Consider the following 26983-nt stretch of genomic DNA (forward strand, 5'->3'; position numbering starts at 1 on the left):
CAATGCACTTTTGTAATGAATTAATCTGCATTAACAGTATGCAAGTCAAGTTTTTCACTGTACCTTGGTACATGTGACAATAATAAACCCATTTGCCAATTTAACAGTTCCCAAAGTAACTCTTAAGTAGTTCTCTAGCTCCCAGTCAAAACTGCATTATAACTAATGTGGCCTGTACAATACAAAAGTTTTCCCAGCAATGGAACACTGGAGACTACCTTCTGCACGACTAATAACTTGATCCTGTTTGTGTTTTTTTGCACTGTCTTGCTTTTGCCCAGTCTTTCTCTCTCTCTCTTCATGAATTGTATGTTATATATTGTTTATTTTCTGTGTATTGTCTGAATCTACTTGCCTGTGAAGTTTCTGTAAGCAAGTTTTTAACTGTACCTGTATCTCAACATACTTGTCCACACAGCAATAAACTTGACTTGATATCTCTAGAGTAAATATAGAGAAAGTATCTGTGGAAAAAGAATACTCGTTAGTTCTGTTTCTCGATCAACAGGGCGCTATCCGTCCTCATGGAAGTTTCCAGCATTTTTTGTTTTAATTTCAAATTTCCGGCATCAATATTCCTTTGTTCTTCACATCTCTGGGGCTCTGTGCTTCTGAAGAACGTGCCAGAATTGGTGTTTTAATTGTTTATAGAATATTAGGGATGATATATGGGTAACTATAGTTTCATTTTAACCTGGAGATGTAGTACAGTCAATGTCTGTGGTCAGTTAAGAAGATAACATTGAATTTACATGGAAAAGTGTTGTAAAACCTTTCTTTCTTTATAAATCTTTTTATTGAGTAAGTATACAAAAAAGGTAAGCCATATAAACATTAATACAATGTTAAAGTATAATAAAATTCCAAAAGATAACAATACCAAAAAGAAAATACTACAAACAATGTAATTTAAGCATAAGAAACCAAGATAACATAATAGTATACTAAATTTTATATATATCAATGGAAAAAAAAGAAAAAAAAACCCCAAAAAAAAACCCACCGTGCAGCTAACTAAAAGCAAAGCAAAGCAATGGGCTAACTTGAAACCAAACAGAGTTAAACTTAAAATCACGCCCTCAATCCCGACCTCCATTAAAAACAGTGAAAAAAAACAAGAAGGGTAAATATTACATTAAATGAAAATATCGAATAAAAGGTCCCCAAATCTGTTCAAATTTAAATGAAGAATCATAAAGGTTACTTCTAATTTTCTCCAAATTCAAACATAAAATCGTCTGAGAAAACCAAAAAAAGGTAGTTGGAGCATTAAGCTCTTTCCAATGTTGTAAAATACATCTTTTCGCCATTAAAGTAAGAAATGCAATCATTCTACGGGCTGAAGGGAAAAGATTACTAGAAATTTTAGGTAGTCCAAAGATAGCAGTAATAGGGTGAGGAGAGATATCTATATTTAATACCTTAGAAATAATATTGAAAATATCTCTCCAAAAAGTTTCCAAAGCAGGGCAAGACCAAAACATATGAGTTAAAGAGGCTATCTGCCCCGAACATCTATCACAGAAAGGATTAATATGCGAGTAAAAACGCGCTAACTTATCTTTGGACATATGTGCTCTATGAACCACTTTAAATTGAATTAGGGAATGTTTAGCACAAATAGAGGAAGTATTAACTAATTGTAAAATCTGCCCCCAATCATCCACAGAAATGGTAAGCCCCAATTCCTGTTCCCAATCTACCCTAATCTTATCAAATGGAGCTTTCCTAAGTTTCATAATAATATTATAAATCATAGCCGATGCACCTTTCTGACATGGATTAAGGTTAATTATCGAATCTAAAATATATATAGGAGGAAGTATTGGAAAGGAAGAAAGTATAGTACTTAGGAAATTTCTAACTTGTAAATATCTAAAAAAATGTATTCTTGATAAGTTATATTTATTAGATAATTGTTCAAAAGACATAAGGGAACCATCTAAAAATAAATCCAAAAACCGTAAAATGCCCTTAGTCTTCCAAGTTTGAAAAGCGCGATCCGTAAAAGAGGGAGGAAAAAATATGTTACCTAAAATAGGAATCGCTAACCCGAATTGATTAAGATCAAAAAATTTTCTGAATTGAAACCAAATGCGCAAAGCATATTTAACTATCGGGTTAGAGACCTGCTTAAGACGTTTCGAATCAAAAGGAAGAGAGGAACCTAAAATAGAACCAAGTGTATAACCCTGAACAGATTGTAATTCCAATGCTACCCATTTAGGAATAGATAGTATGTCCTGGTCAAGTAACCAAAATTTCATATGTCGAATATTAATAGCCCAATAATAAAATCTAAAGTTAGGTAATGCTAAACCTCCATCTCTCTTAGCTTTCTGTAAATGTATTTTACCCAGTCTCGGATTCTTATTCTGCCAAATAAATGAAGAAATTTTAGAGTCAACTTTATCAAAAAAAGATTTAGGAACGAAAATTGGTAATGCCTGAAACACATATAAAAATTTTGGCAAAAAAAACATCTTAACTGCATTAATACGACCAATCAAAGTTAAATATAAGGGAAACCATTTAGATGAAAGTTGAGTAATATGGTCTATTAATGGTAAAAATTTAGTCTTAAATAAATCTTTATGTTTACAAGTAATTTTAATCCCAAGATATGAAAAGTAATTATTAATCAATTTAAATGGAAATTTATAATATAAGGGAAGATGTTTATTAATCGGAAAAAGTTCACTCTTACTAAGATTTAATTTGTAACCTGAGAAAAGACCAAATTGTGCTAATAACTCTAAAACAGCAGGAATGGATCTCTCAGGATTAGAAATATATAAAAGTAAATCATCAGCATAGAGTGATAATTTATGGGACTTTAATCCCCGAGTTATCCCAGTAATATTTGAAGATTCTCGAATAGCAATTGCAAGAGGTTCTAATGCAATATCAAATAATAGGGGACTAAGAGGACAGCCTTGTCGAGTACCACGAAAGAGAGGAAAAAAAGGTGAGTTTAAAGAGTTAGTACGAACCGAGGCTACAGGGGAGTGATATAACAGTTTAATCCAGGATATAAATTTCAAGCTAAAATTAAACATTTCAAGCACCTTAAATAAATAAGGCCATTCTACTCTATCAAAAGCTTTCTCGGCATCTAAAGAAATAACACACTCAGGAACATTTTGTGAGGGAGTATAAACGATATTTAACAATGTACGAATATTATAAAAAGAGTAACGACCTTTAATAAAACCCGTTTGGTCTTCCGAAATAATAGAAGGAAGTACTTTTTCTAGTCTATTTGCTAATAACTTAGAAAAAACTTTAGAATCAACATTTAATAAAGATATTGGTCTATAAGATGCACATTGAGCAGGGTCTTTATCCTTCTTTAGTATTAGAGAAATTGATGCTCTATTAAAAGATTCCGGAAGTTTACCAAGTTTCAAAGAAGCCTCAAAAACCTTATAGAGCCAAGGAATCAATAAAGAAGCAAAACATTTATAAAATTCAACGGTAAACCTATCAGGGCCAGGAGCTTTCCCCAGATTCATAGAAAAAATAACATTCTTAATCTCATCCATTGTAATGGAAGTATCTAATAAAGAGGACATATCCTGTGAAATCTGAGGGAAGTCTAACTTATCTAAAAAATCATTCATATATTTAGAATCTCGAGGAGACTCTGATTGATATAAAGAAGAATAAAAATCACAAAAGGTTTGATTAATCCCCACATGATCCAATATCAATCGATCATTTTGGTTATAAATCTGATTGATTTGAGATTTAACATAATTAGATTTCAATTGATTAGCCAGCAGCTTGCCAATTTTATCACTGTGAACATAAAAGTCACTTCTTGTTTTCTTTAATTGGTTTACAATCGAGGACGAGAGTAGTAAACTGTGTTCCATTTGAAGTTCAGTTCTTTGTTTGTATAACTCCTCAGAAGGAGCCATAACATATTTCTTATCAATTTCTTTAATCTTGTCCACAATTGCCATCTCCTCCTGCTTCTGTTTCTTCCTCAAAGCAACGGAATACGAAATAATCTGACCCCGAATATAGGCTTTAAAAGTGTCCCAAAGAGTGTTAACCGAAATATCTTCTGTATGGTTAATTGTAAAAAAAAGCTCAATCTGTTCATTCATAAAATTAACAAAGTCCGAGTCCTGAAGCAACAGCGAATTAAAACGCCATTGTCTATTGTTTGGTATATTGGCCATAATTTTAATAGAAAGCTTAAGTGGAGCATGATCCGAAATGGTTATAGAATCATAATCACATTTAATCACTGAAGGAATGAGACGAGAATCAATGAAAAAATAATCAATTCTTGAATAGGAATGATGAACATGTGAAAAGAAGGAAAAATCTTTTTCCTGAGGATGCAGAAAACGCCAAATGTCCGTCGACCCAGAATCAGAAAGGAAAAAATTAATCAGATTTGCAGATTTATTAGGTAAAGTCCGTAAAGGAGCCGAACGGTCCAAAGCTGGAGACAAACAGGTATTAAGATCTCCGCCCCAAATCAATGAAAACTCGTTCAAATTCGGAAACTGATCAAACAATGATTTATAAAATTCCGGACAATCCATATTAGGAGCATAAACATTAACCAAAACTACTTTTTTATTAAATAGTAAACCACTAACCAATAAAAATCTACCATTCGGATCAGAGATAATATCCTGTTGTGTAAAAGTAACTGAAGAATCTATAAAAATAGAGACGCCTCGAATCTTAGCATTGGAGTTCGAATGAAATTGTTGTCCCTTCCAGAATTTGAAAAAACGTAGTCTGTCCCCCCTCCGTACATGGGTCTCTTGTAAAAATAAAATTTGTGCTTTAAGTCTCCGGAACACTTTAAAAACTTTTTTCCTTTTAATAGGATGATTAAGACCATTAGTATTCCAGGAGACAAAATTAATAATAGACTCCATAAATCCTAAAGTCAACCCACAACAAGGAGGATTGACGATAGGCGCGACCCACAAACCCGGAGAGGAAACAGAACATACAAAAGATACCGGGGAAAAGGACGCAACCAGTACTTCAATAATGTATATAGCCCAAAGAGAAACAAACTAAAACGTGAAGCCCCTCCCACCACCCCCCGCCCCAAGACTCCAAGGCAAAATCTAAAGCAGACCCGCCAGAAAGAAGCAAGCGCTAAAACTACCCCCATGACTTCCGGTATACGCTCCCTAAAAAAAAGGTATAAATATGAAAAGGATCAGCTAGTTGTAAAACAGTAAAAAAGTAAGTAAAAAAAAGTTAGCTCAATTAAAATACACACAGAACAGAACAAAAGCCGGAAAATATATATTTAAAAAAACCACAATAAACCTCAAACTCATGAATAGACACAGCAACAAGAAAAAATAGGATTATTAACATAAAGTGGTTATAAAAAGCAAAACAGAATAAAATTTAAAAAAAACTACAAAATTTAAGGCCACACAGGAAATACGTAAGATGACAAAAGGGAAGTAACCACCCAGAATCCCCTGGGAAAAGAAAGAAATGACGCAGTTAAAAAGAAAGTTTAGCAGCCATATTAAGAAATCAAAAATAAACTTTTCTGCCCAGATAGGACACGGAAAAGTTAAAACCAACCAATTCACAGCCTCCGATCAACGGAGATAATTAAAAAGAGGCAATTAAGATGTTGAAGATGAAAGTTGATCCAGATAACTCTGGGCATCCGATGGAGAATCAAAAAAACGAAGGGCTCCATCTAACATGCGAATCCTTAGACGTGCAGGGTACAGCAGTGCTGGTCTTAAATCCATCTTATAGAATTCCGACATCACGGATCTGTAACGAACCCGTTGGTCCCAGATTGGTTTACTGAAATCTTCCACGAATCGGAACTTAAGATCCGAAAAATCAACGAAACCTTTAGATCGAGCGAATCGAAACAGTCTCTCCTTGTCTTGAAAATAATGAAAACGTAAAATAACATGCCTAGGTCTATCTGACCTAGACGAGTATGATGGGATTCTGTGAACACGATCCAGTAGCGGTGGTTGGTCAGGAAATACAGTAGGGAATGCATCTTTTAAAAGTTGAGAAAAATATTTCATGGGGTTGTTGGCTTCGACAGCTTCCCTCACCCCGATCATTCGTAAATTCTGCCGTCGCATTCTAGATTCCAAGTCAGAGTTTTTAAAAGTCAAAAAGTCAAGTTTCTTCTTCATTACATTAATTGTTTCTTCGATTTTCCCCATCTTAAGTTCACTTTGTTGCGCGAATTTTTGAAGATCAGATATAGCCGACTGATGTTCCGCAATAAATGTTTGCATCTTATCCATTGAATCGGCAATTTTCTGGAGATTAGTTGAGATTTCCGTATGAATCAGGTCTTTAACAAAACCTGCAATTTCCGTACGAATCATCTCCCTAACAGAGGTTGAAATTTCCCTCTGAATTAACTCCGATATCGCTTTCAAAGTCACCGGTGATTCAGTCGGGGGGAAATCCGTAACTTTCGGTTTAACCGGAGGTTTACCATCCTTGCCGTTTTTCCCGTTCTTAGACATAGCAGATCTAAGTATCATCCAATTGTCGGAGAATTCAGTTTAATTCAAAGTATTGTAAGAATTGATGCCTTAATAGTTAATTAAAGTATAGCTGACCATAGAGAATTTAGAAGAATGAAGAGTGATCTCATTGAAACCTATTGATCGGTGAAAGGCCTTGATAGAGTGGACGTGGAGAGGATGGTTCCTATGGTGGGAGAGTTTAAGACCAGAGGATGCAGCCTCAGAATAGAGGGGTGTCCTTTCAGAACGGAGATGAGGAGGAATTTCTTTAGCCAGAGAGTGGTGAATCCGTGGAATTCTTTGTCACAGGCAGCTGTGGAGGCCAAGTCTTTATCTATATTTAAGGCAGAGGTTGATAGATTCTTGATTGGTCAGAGCATGAAGGGATGCGGGGAGAACGCAGGAGATAGGGGCTGAGAGGAAAATTAGATCAGCCATGATGTAATGGTGGAGCAGACTTGATGGGCCAAATGGCCTAATTCTGCTCCTATATCCAATGGACTTATGGTCTTATGGTGCATACTATAAAACAATTACATGTGGAAATAGAAATGATCAATTAATCCATAAGAGATTAGATCTGGACTACTTATAAGAAAGACAGTTATGCTTTCTTATTAGGCAGTTATGTCCAAATATAAAACATGGTACCTGAAGAAATCAGATCATAAAACTCTGTGGTAAGATATGACTTCTGTAGATTCTCAAGTAGTTTTGCTATCTAGAGAGTTTTGTGGAATTTTACGATAACAGAATATAAAATCAACACAGTTAAATGAACTCAAGGAGATGCAGGGAACTGTTAGTTTACCAGAATGTATTTCATTTACAAAATTTTGCAGTCATACTGCAGGAATAAAAAACTTTTGAGGCTGTTGTAACAATATAGACAGGGTGTTTTTTTTTGCTACGGAGCACTAAAACAGGTCCATATGTCTCTCTATACTAATCCCACTTACCTGTGTTAATTCCATGTCTATGTTTTGTCCATTCCTGCTCAGATGTCTCTTAAATGTTGTTAATTTTTTTGCTTCCACCAGCTCCTCCAGCAGCTCAATCCAGATATTACTACACTATGTGAAAAATTGGTCCCTCGGGTTTCTTTTAAACTTTCACCCCCTCACCTACATTCTCTAATTTTAAACAACCTACCGGGGAAAAAGACCCCTGCCGTCGAGGTCTCTCATTATTCAAAGTTCAAAGTAAAATTTATTATCAAAGTACATATATATGGGCATCCATTAGTCTCATGAGACCATGGATTTGCACCTTGGAAGGTTTCCAGGGTGCAGGCCTGGGCAAGGTTGTAGGGAAGACCGGCAGTTGCCCATGCTGCAAGTCTCCCCTCTCCACGCCACCGATGTTGTCCAAGGGAAGGGCACTAGGACCCATACAGTTTGTCACCGGTGTTGTTGTAGAGCAATGTGTGGTTAAGTGTCTTGCTCAAGGACACACACGCTGCCTCAGCCAAGGCTTGAACTAGCAACCTTCAAATCACGAGTCGAACGCCTTAACCACTTCGCCATGCGCCAATAAATGTCACCATATACAACACTGAGATTCATTTTCTTCCGGACATACACTGTAACTCCAAGAAACATAACGGAATTAATGAAAAACCACAACCAACAGACAGACAACCAATGTGCAAAAGACAACAAAATTGTGCAAATACAAAAGAAAAAAAAATGGTATTAATAAAAAATAAGCAATAAATATTGAGAACATGAGATGAAGAGTCTTTGAAAGTGAGTTCATAGGGTGTGGGAACAGTTCAGTGATGGGGCATGAAGTTGAGTGGTTAAAGAGCCTGATGGATGAGGGGTAATAACTATTCCTGAACCTGCTGGTGTGGGTTCTGAGGCTCCTATACCTTCTTCCTGATGGCAACAGTGAGAAGAGAGCATAGCCTGGATGGTGGGAGTCAATGATGATGGATGCTGCTTTCCATGTAGAAGCACTCAATGGTGGGAAGGGATTTAGCCGTGATGGACTGGGTTGTACCCATCACTTTCTGTAGGATTTTCCGTTCAAGGGCATTGGTGTTTCCATATGAGGCTGTGATGCAGTCAGTCAATATAGTCTTCTCCACACATCTATAGAAGTTCATCAAAGTTTCAGATGTCATGCCGAATTTTTGCAAACTTCTGATTAAGTAGGGGCACTGCATGGCTTTCTTCATTACTGCACTTATGTGCTCGGCCCAGGACAGGGCCTCCAATAGTATAACGCCAAGGAGTTCAAGGTTCCTGAACCTCTTCACTACTGATCCCCCAATGAAGATGGGATCATGGACCTCCAGTTTCCTCCCCCTGAAGTCAATAATCAGCTCTTTAGTCTTGCTGACATTGAGTGAGAGGTTGTTGTTATGTCACCAGTCAGCCAGATTTTCAATCTCCCTCCTATATGATGATTCATCACCACCTTTGATTCAGCCTACAGCAGTGGTGTCATCAGCAAATTTGAATATGGCATTGGAGCTGTGCTTAGCCACACAGTCATAAGTATAAAGCACGTAGAGCGGAGGGCTTATCACACAGCCTTGTGCTGCACCTTTACTGATGGAGATCGTGGAGCAGCGTTGTTGCCAATCCAAACTGACTGCAGATGAGGAATTTGAGGATCCAATTACATGAGGTGTTATTAAGGCAAAGGTCTTGAAGCTTATTGATTAATTTTTAGGGGATGATGGTATTGAATGTTGAGTGGTAGTCCAAAAAAAAGTTCAGAGCAAATTAATTATCGAAGTACGTATATGTCACCATATACAGCCCTGAGATTCATTTTCTTTTAGCCATACTCAATAAATCCAATAACCATAATAGAATCAATGAAAGACTGCACCAACAGAGTGGACATCCAGTGTGCAAAAGACAACAAAATGTGCAAATACAATAAGAAAGAAAAAATAGCAATAAATATTGAGAACATGAGGTAAAAAGTCCTTGAAAGTGAACCCATAGGTTATGGGAACATTTCACTGATGGGGCATGTGAAGTTGAGTATCAATTTCTCCTCTGGTTCAAGAGCCTGATGGTTGAGGAGTACTAACAGTTCCTGAAACTTGTAATGTGAGTCCTGAAGCTTCTGTGCCTTCTTCCTGATGGGAACAGAGTGACGAGTACATGATGTATACATCCTTACTCTCCAGATGTTCCGGGTTGACTGAACAGACAATGAAATGGCATCTGCTGTAGACCTATAGTATAATATAGTTGTGAAATACCCTGTAATTAATGTGTGTTAATGAATATAATCTATAAATTAAAGGGCCGCACAGCTTTCAGGCTGTGTAAAAATTTCCTGCTCAGAGCAACGGTTGGTCTGTGCAGCTGTGAAGAAAATTAGACAGAATGCTGCTTGCAGGAGTTGATATGTTTCATTACCAACCTCTCAAAGCACTTCATCACAGTGGATGTAAGTGCTACTTGATGATAGTCATTGAGGAAGGTTACCACGTTCTTCTTAGGCACCGATATAATTGAATCTAGCTTGAAGCAGGTAGGCACCTCAGACAGCCAAAGAGAGAAGTTAAAGGTATCGGTGAACAATCTGAAATGATAGAGGTATATTTTATATAGCTCCCTCATATCATGCCAGAAGGCTTTACTTCATTAAGGGTTTGAGGAGATTTAGTACGTCACAGAAGTTTCAATAAGTGAACTTTGGGAAACATTCTGACTGGGTGCATCATGGCCTAATATGGTAGCACCAATGCACAGGATCGCAGGAGGCTACAGAGGTTTGTAGACTCAGCTAGCCCCATCATCGGAACAACCCTCCCCACCGTCAAGAAGGTCTTCACAAGATGGTGTCTTAAGTGGGTTATTGATGTGCATGAGCCATTGAATGATACTGTCCCAGTTCCTCAGTATGCTGTAGACTGAGAACAGAATGATTGGGTGGTTATTAGTTAGAGAGGATTAATACTGCCTTTTAATTAATAGAACGCACTTAACTGTAAGCCTCTGTCAATGTACAGCTGCTCCTGGAACATAAGTTTTCACCACTGCAACTGAGATGTTGCCTGGCACCATTAACCATTCCTGTGTCTAGTTCAGCCATCCTTTTACTTCTCTTTCCCATTATGATATATATTCAGCCAATTTCAAAATTAAAATAGCAAAAAAGCAAAAAACCAAAACCTGCCATGGTGCATATTAGAACTGGTGAACACCACTGACAAGCGAATGGAGTGTCAGCAAGTAATAATAGTATATGCGTGCCGGATCCTAAAAACCCCTGTAGTGTTCAGCTAAGCATGCACTGATGGAATTAAAGCAACTTTTGCTGACTCTTCACCCTGACCTGTTTGGGAATATGTCTATGTCATTGTATCAGCCTATCAAAAATGGGTCCTTTGTGCTCAGGACTTGTTTGAGAATTGCAGTGGAAGCAGGCTTTAAGGAGCACAATGGGTTTTAATGCATGGTCATTCTATACACACAATTAAAATGGCATAGAGGCAAAATGAGACCAAAGATACATAGGTGCTTTTAAGTGCTGCCTTTTACAAAAAGACTTTATGTCATGTGCTTTGCTGTTTTTAATGCTGATTTTAAAAAATTGCAATTATTAGAATAACAAAAGCACATTCTACACAGCCTTTCAGCTCGGCATATAAAAACGGTTCTGTGTGAGGCTGTGAAACATTCTGTCAGTTACCAAGCTAACTGTGAGGCTAAAATGGGAAAGGTAAGGACAATACAGAATGTATATGCTGTATTAGAACTATTTATTCTATTTTTCTTATTTAGAAATTATTGATAAACCTGCTTGTTTTCCACAGATCACCTTCTACGAGGACAAGAACTTCCAGGGTCGGCACTATGAGTGCAGCTCCGACTGTGCCGACCTCTCCCCTTACTTCAGCCGCTGTAACTCCATCCGTGTTGACAGTGACTGGTGGGTGTTGTACGAGAGACCCAACTACCTGGGATACCAGTATGTCCTGAGCAGGGGCGAGTATCCTGACTACCAGCGCTGGATGGGATTCAATGACACAATCAGGTCCTGTCGCACCTACCCTTATGTAAGTTACTACAGGAGGTATCTATGTTCTACTCAATCACCAAGGTGACCACAGGATTGAGTATATTTTTCCTCCAGCTTCAGCACTGATTTCAACTCTTCACTCTAGTAGTTCGTTGAAGGAAGCCTTGCCAATTCCCAGTTACCAATTCACTGTAACCAGTAGAAGTTAAACTTCTGTTCTTGCAGTCAATTTACACACTGGACATTAAGGCCATTTTATATCTACTATTTAAAAATGTTATGGCATTATATGATGTCCAGTCTGTTGCAAAGCTCCAGAGGCTTTGGAGCAAAACAAGTTGCTTGTTTGTTATAGATCAATGATTTAGAGTCAATAGCGATTGTCCGTATTGAAACTGAACATGACAACAAACATCTGGCTGCATTTGCCTCCATCCCTTTACTTCTATAGTGTACCTTAGTAGCAGCAATTTCTTCCCACCCCACCCTCCACTGTCAACACTATGCATACAGCGAAAAAGACCTCACAATAATAACAGATAATATTTTACTGATGTTGACTAGAATCTATAACAACAGCTCCCCATCTAGTCTATAAACTAGTCTTTATCCCAGGGTCAAATTCTTTAATACTTGAGGGTATTCACTTAAGGTGAGAACAGGCAAGTTCAGGGAAGTGCAGCACAACTTTTATGCACAGTGTGTGGGTGCCTGGAATACTCTGCCAGTATTGGTAGTGGAGGCGAATGCAATAATGGTGCTTAAAAGGCTCTTAGATAGACACACGAATGTGCAGATATTAGCATATGAATGGAAGGATATGGACATTGTGTAGGCAGAAGGGATTAGCTTAGTTAAGCATTTTATTAGTTCAATGCAACATTATTGGTCGAAGGGCTTGCCCCTCTGCTGTACAGTTCTATGTTCTATCTGCTGTATGTTCTATATTCTGTTTACTCTATGGTCTATGTTCTATCTACTGTATGTTCAATGTTCTATTTACTACATGTTCTATGCTCTATTTACTCTATGGACTATGTTACAGAACATAGAATATATGTACTATCTATTGTATGTTCTATGCTCTATATACCCTAGGTCTATGTTCTATCTACTATATGTTTTATGTTCTAAGCAGCTACTTTACCATATAAAGGTAAAGACGAGCAGTTTATTGCTAACATAACTCAAGCCTTGTAAACCTGCTTGGTAAAAAACTATTCCAAACATCTCTAACGGTGTTACCTGGTCCCTGCCACAGTAATTTTTTTGGGTATCTCTCTCCATGTAATATCAGAATATGCATTTCCATTATGGTTACAATTGTCTTTCTATTTCAGTACCAAGGAGGAAACTATAAGATGAGGATTTACGAAAGGCCTGACTTTGCAGGGCAGATGATGGAATTCATGGACGACTGTCCTTCTGTCTACGATCGTTTCCGTTACCGTGACATCCACTCCTGTCAGGTGTTGGATGGTTATTGGATCTTCTATGAACATCCCAACTACAAAGGTCGACAGTACTTCCTGAGACCTGGGGAATACAGGAGGTTCGGTGACTGGGGCAGCTCCTGTGCTACCATCGGGTCCTTCAGGCGCATGAGGGACTTCTAGTCTGTAACCATGAAACATGATCGATATCCTGTTGAATCCATGGTCATTATAATAAAATGATCTCTATTGCACCATTATTTTGCTTAATGGCTTCATTTTGAAATAGAAAATCCAGACATCAGTAGGATCAGGGAGTCTCATGCAGGTATTTCTAAACCTTTATCCTGCAGTAATGTGACAATCACAGACATGATCTGAATTGCAACAAATTGATGTGACGTAATCCCAGCCAAACTCCTCAGAATATGTTCATTGAGATATTCGGTGGTGGTCTAGGAAATGTTTGTGTGCCAGTAATAAATAGGATTCATTCAGGGTGTGGGGGTATTTGGGAAGCTAAATCCCTTACTGCCCACAAATTTAACAATGCCTGTCATAAAACTGAGAAGTGACTAAAGCATAGTGAGAGTTTGCAGTGAACAGTTCCAAACTTCTACCACCCTCACCCAACTTTAATCTTGAAATACCGGGCTCTAATTTTTAAGACTATCTCACCTGCTCAAAGATTTCCTTACCAATAAAAAAATACTTTCCATCTACTGCGTCAGTTTCTCTTAATATCCGTCTATTGGCATAGTGCCGTTGAGTAAGACAGTGCAGATACAGGCTCTTCAGCTCAACCAGCCTACACTGACCACCCAGCTAGTCCAATTTCCTGTGTTCAGTTCGTATCCCTCTAAACATTGCCTCTCCAAATGCTCCTTAAGTAACACTACTGTACCAGCCTCAGCTACTTTTACTGGCAGCTCATTCCATATAGTCACCACCTTCAATGTGAAAAAGTTGTCCCCGAGCTCCCTTTAAACCTTTCCCATCTCACTCTAAGAAAACTTCAACCAAACTGTGCATTAGCCTTACAAATACAAATACATGCAACTCTATATAAGTTCTATATCTCTCCTCATAATTTAATCTATGACATTTTTCTTTCAAAGCCAATGTGTTCTTCTGTAGTGTGGTGCCCAATCTACTTGCTGTGCTCTATCCATAGCTTTGAATTGGGTGACATTAATTCTACTGCATTGTACTCCAGTCTTCTCGAGATAAAGACCAACATTGCATTAGGCATTGAGTCAGTTGATTATTTCCTGTACCTGTCCATGGTGTTTTATCTGACATCCTCTGGATTTCCATTGATTCTGCTGTTTGGTATTTAGAAAGAACTCCACTCCACCCTTTATAGGTTGAAAGTGGATGGTCTTACGTTGGCCTACAGGGAAATCATCTTGTTCTGGTCCTTTGATTAATCTTTGTTTAAGTATCATTTTCCTCACCTGAAGTTGTAAAAATAGCTTGCAGTAAGTATGAAGCAAGCGTGGGAGTTTACAAACGACAAAGCCAAGTTATTATTGATGAAACATGATGAAACTCAAAGGTTAATAGATCATTGATTGGTCAGGAAATGAAGGGATACAGGAAGAAGTCTGGGGCTGAGAGGAAAATTGGATCAACCATGATGAAATGCCAGGGTCTCAATGGTCTAAATGGCCTAATTCTGCTCCTATATCTGACAGTCTTATGGTCTAAACATAATTCATTCTTCTTTAGACATATGCTTCATTTTAATAGGTCTAACCTTACCCAGTGTTACATCAGATTAGATCTGACACCTAACCCCTTACATAAGTGGTCCCTGATTGGATATATAGAGGAAGAACTACCTACAAAATTAAGTGTATGTACCTTGAACTGAACACACATAAAATACCATTTTATGTCCACTGTTTAACCTAACTCCTGAGATCCTCTGCCTTGCAAAATGAGCTACAACTTAGTATAGTTGCTTCAAGGCAGGAATCCACATTTTTCATCTTGTTTTCACCCATACGTGTTGGGCACATGGCCAAGTGGTTAAGGCGTTCGTCTAGTGATCTGAAGGTTGCCAGTTTGAGCCTCAGCTGTGGCAGCATGTTTGTGTCCTTGAGCAAGGCACTTAACCACACATTGCTCTAGTGCCTGTTCAAGGAGTGGCACCCCACACAGACTTCGAATCTTCACCTTGTAAGGCATGAGAATGCCCAATGCAGGCCTCTCATGGTCTGAGTCGACGTTCCCTCCTCCCTCTCCCAATGACATATAACCCCTTTTTATCTCAATCCCATGGTACACAATCAGGACTTACATGAGAAAATAATAAGAAAATGGAAAATAAATCCATCCTATCCTGGCCCATTGAACTAATTACTCCAAATCTCCATCTCCAAGTCATTGGAGACCCGAGTCACCCCAACCACAATCTATTCCAGCTGCTACCATCTGGGAAACAATACAGCAGCATAAAAGCCAGGACCAACAGGCTCCAGGAGAGCTTCTTCCACCAGGCCATCAGACTGATTAACTCACTCTGATCTGAGTGTATTTCTATGTTACATTGAGTGTTCTATTCATTATAAATTACCATGATTGCACATTTAGATAGAGACGAAACGTAAAGATTTTTACTCCTCATGTATGTGAAGAATGTAAGAAATAAGTCAATTCAATTTTCTTTCCATACCATGAAATGAACGCTGCAACTTCTTTGCTGCTTCACGTCGTTTTAACCATTTTTATATGTAGGGTGCCACAGTAATGTAGTAGTTAGCGCCACATTACTACAGCACTAACAACCCAGGTTTAATTCTTGCCACTGTCTGTAAGAAGATTGTACACTCACCCTGTAACCATGTGTGTTTCCTCCGACTGCTCCGCTTTCATCCCACATGGCTTATAAGGTTAACTGGTCGCATGCTGTAATGGGCAGCACAGTCTCATTGGGTCAGAAGGGCCTGTTAGCATGCTGTATCTCTACATTAAAAAATATATTCTCTATCCTCATGAATCTCTGTGCTCACTTGAAGGAAAGGGGACAGAAAATAATCATTCATCCCCTCAGACAGAGCTGATCAATGCCTTAACTCCAGGTACCTACTCTTACCTTTCACCCTCTCATCAGATCATTTCTCTTGCTTATTCTGTGAACAGTGGGCTGATCAATCTATTCCCCATCAACTTGGTAGATCAGGCACTCACACTTGACAACTTCTCTTTTAACTCCACTTCCAGCTGATAATTGTTGTCAGTGAGCGAACATTAACTGGCCCCATCAATTTTTGCCTTTTATAGGACAGGTAAAGCAACGCCATTTGGCACACCCATTTTGCCCTCTGCAGACTGTCCAGTCTGACTCAACGGTGAGTTCTGTGGTGAGAGAGAAATGAAGTTGCAAAACAAAGCCCCTTTTGTTTTCTCAGATGGTCATAAAAATTCCAGATCCCAAGACACTGATTAACTATTAATACCTTAATCAATGAAGCAGGATCATGGTCAGTAGGACATTGCTGCTTGTGGGAACTTGTCAGTGAACTAGCTCTGCCTTTCTCCATTTCAACACTGCTTGCACTTCTGTAGTAGCAGTCAGTCCTTTGGAGTTAAATGGCTTTGGCAAACTAGAAGCTGTAGAATAAATTCAATTCTTTCCCCTTGTCTCTGTTTCAAACCTTACAGGGACCTGCAGTACAATGGAGCAGAGTCAGTCAGAGCCATTTGTCCTTGCACATCTCAATGATGCTGCCTTAAATATTTCCAATTTCTTTGGATTGCTGTGACTACACTGAGCACTTCCTGCTTCTGTTGACCACAAAAAGATATTCTCAATAGTTGATATTACTTATTCAATCTCAATGCACTGTGTGATGAATTGATCTGTATGAACAGACACAAGCTTTTCACTGTATCTTAGTTCATGTGACAATAATAAACCAATGCCAATAGTAGTTGGTGACAGCTATGGAGGAGATAATGGGTGCATTCAGTCAGCACTACACCCAGATTAGTCCCCCATCTGCCTGCTATTGCTACTTCCTACATTTCTAGGTTGAGCATGGCTCAGGGTGAATACAGAATGAAGCAGTCTCCTCTGATGCTTTATCTTTTGTTTTCACTATCACATTTCATGAAATGCCAAATTTCAGGCCCAGCACCAAAGGCATAACAAAATGTTTATAATGGAATAAAAATCACTGAGCTTAACCGTGTTAAGGATCCGGCCTAAACACTGGGTCAAAGGGCCTCTGCTGGTAGCTCTGGATCACGACAATCTTTAACTTCTGTTTTCTTTCACCTGGCCACATAGGTTCTGGCCCAGCCCTTTTCCTTTTTGGACTTCCTCCAATTATCTGCTTATCTCCTCATTTGCACCCACCTCTTTCTAATTTTCGCTCATTACCCTGTCCATTTAAACCCTCCCTTGACTTGCATTCTCTGCTAGGGGGTTGGTGGGAGAGTTTTTAATTGGATTAAAGATTTTTTGTTTGGTAGAAAAATTCAAGTTTGGATTGGATCAGAATTATCAAAACAGTACATAGCGGAAAATGGCACACCTCAAGGTAGTGTGATTAGCCTGTTACTTTTCATCATTATGATCAATGATGTCTTCACAAAGGTACCAGTGGATATAGGTAGGTCACTGTTTGTGGATGATGGGGCCTTGTGGAAAAGAGGCAGGAACATGGACCATAGAATCAGGAAACTACAAGAAGCAATTGATGAAGTGGTGGAGTGGGGTTATGATTGGGGATGTAGATTTTCAGTAGATAAAACTCAAACTGTATTTTTTACCAGGAAAAGGGTTAAGGTAGGGAAGAAGTTAAGAAAGTATGGGATTGAATTAGAAAGGGTTGCATCATTTAAATTTCTGGGAGTTATATTTGATTCACGATTAACATGGGCAGACCATATCAGGAAAGTTGAGGAGAAATGTAAAAAAGTAATAAATGTGATGAGATGTTTGACTGGTAGGGAATGGGGAGCAAGTTGTTCAGCTTTGAAGAGAATGTATGTGGCTTTAGTAAGATCTGTATTGGATTATGGAAATATAGTATATGGATCAGCAGCTAGGTCTCTTATAAGGAAACTGGATGTGATTCAGGCTCAGGCCTTGAGAGTGTGCAGTGGGGCTTTTAAAATGTCACCAGTGTCAGCACTACAGGTAGAAATGGGAATAATGCCTTTGGAACTAAGGAGGATGCAACTGATGGCAAACTACTGGGCTAACTTGCAGGGGCACGATGATTCTCACCCTACTAAAGGAGTGTTGCAGGAGTGCTGGGAAAATGGGAGGTTTCAGAGGGATACCTTTAGTCGGGTAGGGAATGATATCGCAAAAGAATGTGGAGTGTTTGATCTGAGGATAAGTCCTTCAGTAGTTTATCCGGTTGTAGCTCCATGGAAGCTTGTATGGCCTGACATAGACTGGCATTTGTTAGAGGTAAAAAGGAAAGAAGGATATAAAACAGATTTGGTAAATGCATTTAACTGTCATGTGATGGAAAAGTATAGTGATTATACTCACATTTATACGGATGGTGCGAAGGAACCTGAAACAGGAGTGACAGGGTTTGGGGTGGTAATACCAGCAAAAGAAATTGGAATCAGCAGAAGAACATCTAATAAGTTAGGGGTGTTTACAGTGGAGATGCTGGCAGTGTTGGTTGCGTTGCAATGGGTGCAGAAAGCCAGACAAGCCAAAGCATTGATATGTTCAGATTCATCCTCAGTTCTAGCAAGTTTAAGGACTTTTCACGCAAACAGTTGGCAAGATGTACTTTGAAGTCCTTCAGTTAGTTACAAGAATTGCAAATCAGGGAGGTCAGGTAAAATTTCTATGGGTTCCAGCACATGTAGGGGTGAAGGGGAATGAGAGGGTGGATGAGTTGGCAAAGAGGGCGTTAAAGAAAGAAAATGTGGAAATGCACATTAGTATCAGTAAAGCAGAGGTTAAGTGTGTAATCTGGGAAAAAGTCAACCGAATGTGGCAAGAAAGATGGGACAGGGAGGGGAAAGGGAGGCATTTATATCAAATACAAAAGAGTGTTGCAGTTACTAGGGTAGGCAATGGAAACAGAAGAGAGGAAATTGTGTGGACTAGGTTAAGGCTGGGGCATTGTGCATTAAACAAAACATTGAAAATGATAGGGAAACACCAGACAGGATTGTGTGAGGAATGTCAGGAAGAGGAGTCAGTAGAACATGTAGTTCTGAGTTGCAGGAAGTATGGGATACAGAGAGAGATGATGAGAAATAAATTAAGGGAGTTGGGGATGCAGGAATTCACATTAAAAGGGTTGCTGGGCATGGGTGAGAGAGCCCAAGTCCGGGTATTTTTAGTGTTTTTAAGAGGTACAGGGGTTTTTTATAGAATATGACGAATAAACAGGAATAGGATACTAGGATGGTCAAAGATGGGAGGGTGAAGTGTAGGTGTGTATGTGTATATACATATACATATGTATATACATATGCATACGCGATTGGGTGAAGGGATTTAGAATGTATGTCTAGTGCACATTCTGGAGCAGAGGGTGGTGGTAATGCACCATTAAGCTGGATGCCAACCGCTGTGAAACAAGATACAGACAGGCATTCTCTGCTAGTTCGTCCCAGTTCTGACCTGTGTCGTTCTAGCCTGTCATTGTGACTTCTGCCAACCGATTTTGCCTGTTCTTGGACCTGATTTTTGCCTGTGTGCTCTGGATGGTCTGCCCTCGCCTGACTGCCTTTCCTGTTTAAGACCTCTGCCTGCCATTTCGGATTTGTGCCTGCCTTCTGTCTTTGAAAGACTGTTGCCTTTGTGCTCCCTAGTAAATCCTGGTGAAAAAGTATTCATTGGTCTGCACTTGAGCCCCACCGAAACCTGACAAACTGCTGGACTACAATGCTGTATGTTAATTGCACATTGCCATTTTCTCTTCTAAAAGCTGATCTCTTCCCCGTGAATGGTAGTATGTGGTCCCCCATGTCCAAAGGATTTGGATGCCTGTGGCTACCTGTAAGCAAACAAATCTCAAGATTGTATAATTTATACATGCTTTGGTAATAAATGTATTTTAAATCTTTGACCCTATACACTGACCTATAAACAAAGCTGACTGTACAACAGCAGTGTGGGATAATGGGGCACATCAATGTGCTTTCTGTCTATTGAAGTCACAATTTACTGCCTGTTGCATTTAAGGTCCAATTGCTGTACTGAAGTACTTAGCCAATGCTGGGCTTTCTCCTGAAGAAAAGAAAGAACTAAGAAGGACCAACCAATTCAGAAGTGTGGGCTAAAACTATACAGATAAAACAGAGGCACCTGAATGCTCCCATTGGCCAGCAATTTCTGGTAAGAAACATCAATAAATTACAAATCATTATGCAATGCCGGTATATCTGTGATATCTGCCCATCAATTTAGTTGCTGTACTTATTGGCCAGTAAAATCACCACAGGAATTTAACAACAGTATCTAACAGTACCAGTTTCCTGTGGTGACAAGGAGATGGCAGAGAAACTGAATAAATACTTGTGATCTGTTTTCACTGTGCAGGACAATAGCAGTATGGTGGAGGCAACACTCACAACACGCTGGAGGAACTCAGCAGGTCGGGCAGCATCCGTGGAAACGATCAGTCAACGTTTCGGGCCGGAACCCTTCATCAGGACTGAAATATTGACTGATCATTTCCACAGACGCTGCCCAACCTGCTGAATTCCTCCAGCATGTTGTGAGTGTTGCTTTGACCCCAGAATCTGCAGAGTATTTTGTGTTAGCAGTATGGTGGAAGTTCCAGGTCTCAGAGGTTATAAAGTGTGTGAAGTTATCATTACGAGGGAGAAGGTTCATAGGAAACTGAAAGATCTGAAGGTAGATAAGTCACCAGGACCAGATGGTGTACTCCCTAGGGTTCTGAAAGAGGTGAATGAAGAGATTGTGGAGGCATTAGTAATGATCTTTCAAGAATCACTAGATTCTGAAATGGTTCCCGAAGACTGGAAGATTGCAAATGTCATTCCACCCTTCAAGAAGGGAGTGAGGCAGAAGAAGGGAAATTATAGGCCCATTAGTCTGAACTCAGTGGTTGGAGTCGACTGTTAAGGATGTCATTTCAGGGTACTTAGAGCCACATGATAAAATAGGCCACAGTCAACATGGTTTCCTCAAGGGAAAATCTTGCCTGACAAATCTGTTGGAATTCTTTAAAGAAATAACCAGCAGGATAGGCGAAGGAGAATCGCTGATGTTACGCATTTGGATTTTCAGATGGCCTTTGACAAGGTGCCACATATGAAGCTGCGAACAAGCTATGAGCCCATGGTATTACAGGAAAGATTCTAGTACGGATAAAGCAGTGGCGACTGGCAGGAGGCAAATAGTGGGAATAAGGGAGTTTTTCTAGTTGTCTGCCAGTGACTAGTGGTGTTCTACAGGAGTCTCTGTTGGGACCAATTCTCTTATGTTATATGTTAATGATTTGGATGATGGCTATGTTGCAGATGATATGAAGATGGATGGAGGGGAAGGTAGTTTTGAGGAACTAGAGAGGCTACAGAAGGTCTTAGACAGATTAGGAGAATGGGCAAAGAAATGGCAGATGGAATACAGTGGTGGGAAGTGTATGGTCATGCACTTTGGCAAAAGAAATGGAAGTGTTGACTACTTTCTAACTGGAGAGGAAATACAAACAAAAACTGAGGTGCAAATGGACTTGGGAGTCCTTGTGCAGGATCCCCTAAAGGTTAATTTGCAGGTTGAATCTGTGGTGAGGAAGGTAAATGTGATGTCAGCATTCATTTCAAGAGGCCTAGAATATAAAAGCAAGGATGTAATGTTGAGGCTTTACAAAGCACTGGCGAGGCCTCACCTGGAGTATTGTGAGCAGTTTTGAGCTCGTTTATCTTAGAAGGAATGAGCTGAAACTGGAAAGGGTTCAAAGGAGGTTCACAAAGATGATCCCGGGTTTGAACGGGTTGTCATATGAAGAGTGTTTGATGGCTTTGGTGCTGTATTCACCAGAATTCAGAAAAATAAGGGGTGACCTCATTGTAACCTGTTGAATGGTGAAAGGCCTTGATAGAGTGGATGTGGAGATGATGTTTCCTATGGTGGGAGAGCCTAAGACCAGAGGATACAGCCTCAGAACCATTGGGTGTCCTCTTAGAACAGAGATGAGGAAGAATTTCTTTACCCAGAGAGTGGTGAATCTGTGGAATTTGTTACCACAGGCAGCTGTGGAGGTCAAGTCTTTATGCATACTTAAGGCAGAGCTTGATAGCTTCTTGATTTGTCAGAGCATGAAGTGACACAGGGAGAAGGCAGGAGATTGGGGCTGAGGAAAATTTGAACAACCGTAATGGAATGGTGGAGCAGAGTCGATGGGCCAAATGGCCTAATTCTGCTACTATGTCTTATGGTCTTATGGTGGAATGATTTGTCAGTGTTAACCTTCCTTACTTGTACAGAAGTGAACAGTGTGAAAAATCAATTCTGTACGTTGTGTATGACTGATGAATTTACAAAATGTTAACGTTTAAAATTTTATTTCTTATTTCCCATTTCCATCTCTTTTCTTAGTCCAGTCTTTCTTTGCATTCATTCTATTTCCCTTAATGCCCCTAATGTGACACTGAATTCAATATTTTAATTCATCCTGTCTCCAAGTTTTTCAGTGATTTATTCCTCAATCCTTTAATCTCATCAGTGTCGGATACACATTCTGTCTTGCTATTCATCACGATCCCTTTGTCCACATGTTGTTGTTATCAGCTCACACTTCCAGTAAATTTATCAGTAAGTCATCTAAGCCAGTGGTTCCCAACCACCGGGCCGCGGACCGGTACCGGCCCACAAGGCATGTGCTACCGGGCCGCGAGGAAACGATATGATTTGGCGATATGAAACGATATGAGTCAGCTGCACCTTTCCTCATTCCCTGTCACGCACTGTTGAACTTGAACACAGGGTTGCCAACTGTCCCGTGTTAGCCGGGACATCCCGTATATTGGGCTAGATTGGTTTGTCCCATACGGGACCGCCCTTGTCCCGTATTTCCCCTGCTCAGGTAGAGCGTTCCTATGAAACCGTTTGTAAGCGGAAATGGCGTAAAGCGAAGAAGCAATTACTATTAATTTATATGGGAAAAATTTTTGAGCGTTTCCAGACCCAAAAAATAAGCTACTGAATCATACCAAATAACACAAAAACCTAAGATAACACTAACATATAGTAAAAGCAGGAATGATATGATAAATACACAGCCTATATAAAGTAGAAATAATGTATGTACAGTGTAGGTTCATTTAACAGAATCAGGCAGATAAAGCCAAAACTGACTTGTAGAAAAAAAACTGGCACGTACACACATGGGCACATCATGTATGCGCACATCACGCATTCTCACACAGGTGCCTGTGCAAAGCTTCATGGTCGTGGTAGTCTTCCTCAGGGTAAACACAAGTGTCCCGTATTTGACTGCTACTTTTGTCCCTTATTTGGGAGTGAGAAAGTTGGCAACCCTACTTGAACACTCCCCTTCTGCCCCCATCGGCCATTCCTCAAGAATATTGACAATACTAAACCGGTCCGCGGTGCAAAAAAGGTTGGGGACACCTGATCTAAGCAGTAAGATCAAGTCGAAATAACAAAACAGAGTAGGGGATACTCTGCTTCAGTGAACTCTCAGCCATTAGTGATGGTTTGTTACATAATCCAAAAGTTATTTTCTTCTACCCATTTCTCCAATGTACTAATGACGGGCCAAATTTTTCTTTGGAAGACCATAAATGCCTTTTAGCAATGACTAACTATATAATTTCAAGGGGCTTTTAAGAACTGGCCACCATATTGTAAGTATTATGTCATGTATAAAACCGACCACTTAGAAATGGCAGATTTCCTTCTCCAAATGACACTAAAATTCATAGTATAGTGGACAGTGAAGAAAGTTATCTACAATTATTATCGAATATTGGTCAACTAGGGCATATGAAGTTAAATCCAGATGACCGTGAAGTGTTGCATTTTGTAAAACAAACCAGGGCAGTACTTCAAGGTTCAAGATTCAAGATTGTTTAATGTCATTTCCAGTACGCAAGTGTAAAGGAGAACAAAATAATTGTTACTGCGGATGCAGTTCCTCAGAAGAAAAACAATAAAATAAAGAACATAATAATAAACAATGTAATAAATAGAAATGCATAAGATAACTTATATATACATAAATTGATGGAATGTCCATAAAGTGAAGCTAGGCACAGTCTGTACATAAGATGACTCCGACAGGAAATGATAAAGTGTGGTGAGAAAGGGGTGCAGAGTGGGTGGAGGTGTTGACCAGTTTACCGTTTGTGGAAAGGAACTCCTTGAGTGTGGCGGTCCTGGTGTGGATGCTACATTACTGTATCCCTGATGGCAATGGGACAAACAGTCCATGAGCAGATTGGTGGGATCTTCCATGATGCTGCTTGCCTTTTTCCAGCAGCTTTCTGTATATATGTCCTTGATGGTGGTAGGATGGTGCTGGTGATGTGTTGGGCACTTTTGACTACCCAGTGTAGAGCCTTCCTGTCAGCCACAGTGCAGTTTCCATACTGTGCAGTGATGCAGCATGTTAAGACGCCCTCTACTGCACATCTGTAGAAGGACATGAGTATAGATGTACATTCTCCTGCTCTCTTCAACCTCCTCAGAAAGTAGAGGCATTGGTGAGTTTTCTTGATTGTGTAGAAAGTATCTGAGACCATGAGAGTTTGTGTGAGATGTGCACTCCCAGAAGTTTGAAACTGCTCAGTTTTCAGTGCTGTGCCACCAGTGTGAAGAAGGGTGTGAATCGTATGAGCTCCACTGAAGTTGGTAACCATCTCCTTTGTCTTGTTGACATTGGGGAAGAGGTTATTTGTCTGGCACCAGGCTCCAAACTCTTCCACCTCCTCTCTATAGGGAGTGTCATCATTGTTGGTGATGAGCCCCACCACTGTCGTGTCATCAGCAAACCTGACAATGTGATTTCTCAGGTGTTTGGTCGTGCAGTCCTGTGTGAGCAGAGTGAACAGCAATTGGCTCAGCCCATACCCATGTTGAGGATGATGGGGAGGGATGAACGGTTGTGCATCCTGATCATCTGAGGTCTGTTGGTTAGAAACTCCAACAGCCAGTCGCACAGTGGTGTACTTAGACCAAAGAGTGGGAGTTTGTTCACCAAAGTCAAAGGATTCAAATGATTCAAAGTACATTCACTATCTAAGTATGCTCGCATACACAACCCTGAGATTCGTTCTCCACAGACAGCCAAGCCACGAGACAAAGAAAACCATGGAACCCATTCAAAGAAAAACATCAACGCCCCTACACAAAAAACAAATCACACAACTGGCAACAAGAACATTAACACAGCCACTTGAAAACAAAACCATGTAAACGGCAACAAGAAAGAATGAGTGAAAACAGAATATAATACACAAAATCGCAAGTGTCCATATACAGTTCAAATCCATGTCCATATTCAAATTCGCCACAATAGCAACAGAAGAAAGGAGCGACCAGGAGCTACAGTCCAATCTGCAAACTGCAAACCCAGAACTTCAGACCATCCTCAACAACACTGAGGGAGAGAGAAATCATTGGAACACAGGGACCTCTTCCCTCGGAAGCAGTAAGCGAGAGGCTGGTAGATGCTGAATCCTCACTCGCCTTCCGCACTCACCTCAATATTTTCAATCTTCTTTGATGCTTTAATCAGTGAGATCAGCAAGATAGAGTCAAACAAACTTTTAAGAAAGTAGAGGTCATGCCTCACCTCTAAGCTTCTTAGCCTCAAGGCTGCTTGCCTCCCAGAACCTTCTCAGAGACAGCATAGTGCCAAGTCAATCAATTGGCTCAAGAACACACTATCAAACTGTAGACTACAGGCTTCCACGGTACCAGAACCACATTTAACAGAAAAATAAGACATAGAATGTTGCCTGAGGTAGTGTTTTTTGCTGGCATCATCTGTGGGACTATAGTGTTGAATTCCAAGCTGAAATTCAGAAACAGACATAATAAATGGACAGGACCTGGAGAATGTTTTAGGATCTGGGGTGCAGGTAAGTGCTGACACGGGTAGATAGGCTGTTGAAGAAGGCATTTGGCAAGCTTTCCTTCATTGGTCAGGATATTGAGTGTGTTATATTACACCTGAACAAAATGCTGGAAAGGCCACTCTTGGAGTATTGCATATATTTCTAAAGGCCTGCTATACCAATGATGTCATTAAACTAGAAACAATGCAAAATGAGTTATGAGGAGTGTATGGCTTAAGTGACAATGAAGGCTGATTGGCTAAGGCTTTTTTTTCTCTGGCTGTGGTGTAACCTTATAGAGATTTACAAATTCATGGAGACATAGATAAGGTGAATATTCCTTTTGTTGGGATAGGGGAATCCAAAAATAGAGAGCATCGGTTTAAAGCGAGGTGGAAGACAGGTCATTGGCTGAATCAAAGGTGGTGACAAATCAGCATATTTAGAGGCAGGTTGAAAATCTGGCTGAATGATGTCACAACAACACCTCACTCAACGCCAGCAAAATCAGAGTTGATTATTGATTATGGGAGGAAGAAAGCAGAGGTCCATGAGCCAGTCTTCTTCAGGGTATCTGGGGTGGAAAGGGGCAGTAATTTCAAATTACTCATTATTTTCCTTTCAGACGATCTGTCCTGGGACTGGCACACAAGTGCCATTACAAAGAAGGCATGGCACCTCTACTTTCTTAAAAGTTTGTACATGTTATGTGGAGAGTATCCTGAGTGGGTGCATCACGTCCTGGCATGGAAACACCAATGTCCATGAATGGAACATAATAGATACAGCCCAGCCCATCACAGGAAAAGCTCTCCAAGTAGAACATCTACTCAGTGCTGTTACAGGAAAGCAGCATCCATCTTCAAGGACCCCTAGCATCCAGGCCATGCTCTCCTCTTGCTGCTGCCTTTAGGAAGGAGGTACAGAAGGTTGAGGTCCCACTCCACCAGGTTCGGGAACAGTTATTACCCCTCAGTCATCAGACTCCTGAACCAGAGT

The 26983-nt window shown here is 39.9% G+C and overlaps 1 protein-coding gene across 3 annotated transcripts; it reads left to right on the top strand.

Annotated features, from left to right (window-relative positions):
- Positions 1 to 11198: 11198 nt before the first annotated feature.
- LOC134348458 (gamma-crystallin M2-like) lies at positions 11199 to 13123 on the top strand. 3 transcript variants are annotated; one of them, XM_063051876.1, is made up of 3 exons: positions 11199 to 11207; positions 11302 to 11548; positions 12855 to 13123. In XM_063051876.1, the coding sequence occupies exons 1-3, from the start codon at positions 11199 to 11201 to the stop codon at positions 13121 to 13123; spliced, it is 525 nt and encodes a 174-aa protein (XP_062907946.1). The 3 variants fall into 3 exon arrangements, with proteins under 3 accessions (XP_062907946.1, XP_062907947.1, XP_062907944.1); XM_063051877.1 differs by having other exon boundaries at positions 12858 to 13123; XM_063051874.1 differs by having other exon boundaries at positions 11302 to 11544; positions 12848 to 13123.
- Positions 13124 to 26983: the final 13860 nt, after the last annotated feature.

Source organism: Mobula hypostoma, chromosome 6 (genome assembly GCF_963921235.1).
Source record: "Mobula hypostoma chromosome 6, sMobHyp1.1, whole genome shotgun sequence".
In the NCBI taxonomy this organism is placed as follows: Eukaryota; Metazoa; Chordata; class Chondrichthyes; order Myliobatiformes; family Myliobatidae; genus Mobula; species Mobula hypostoma.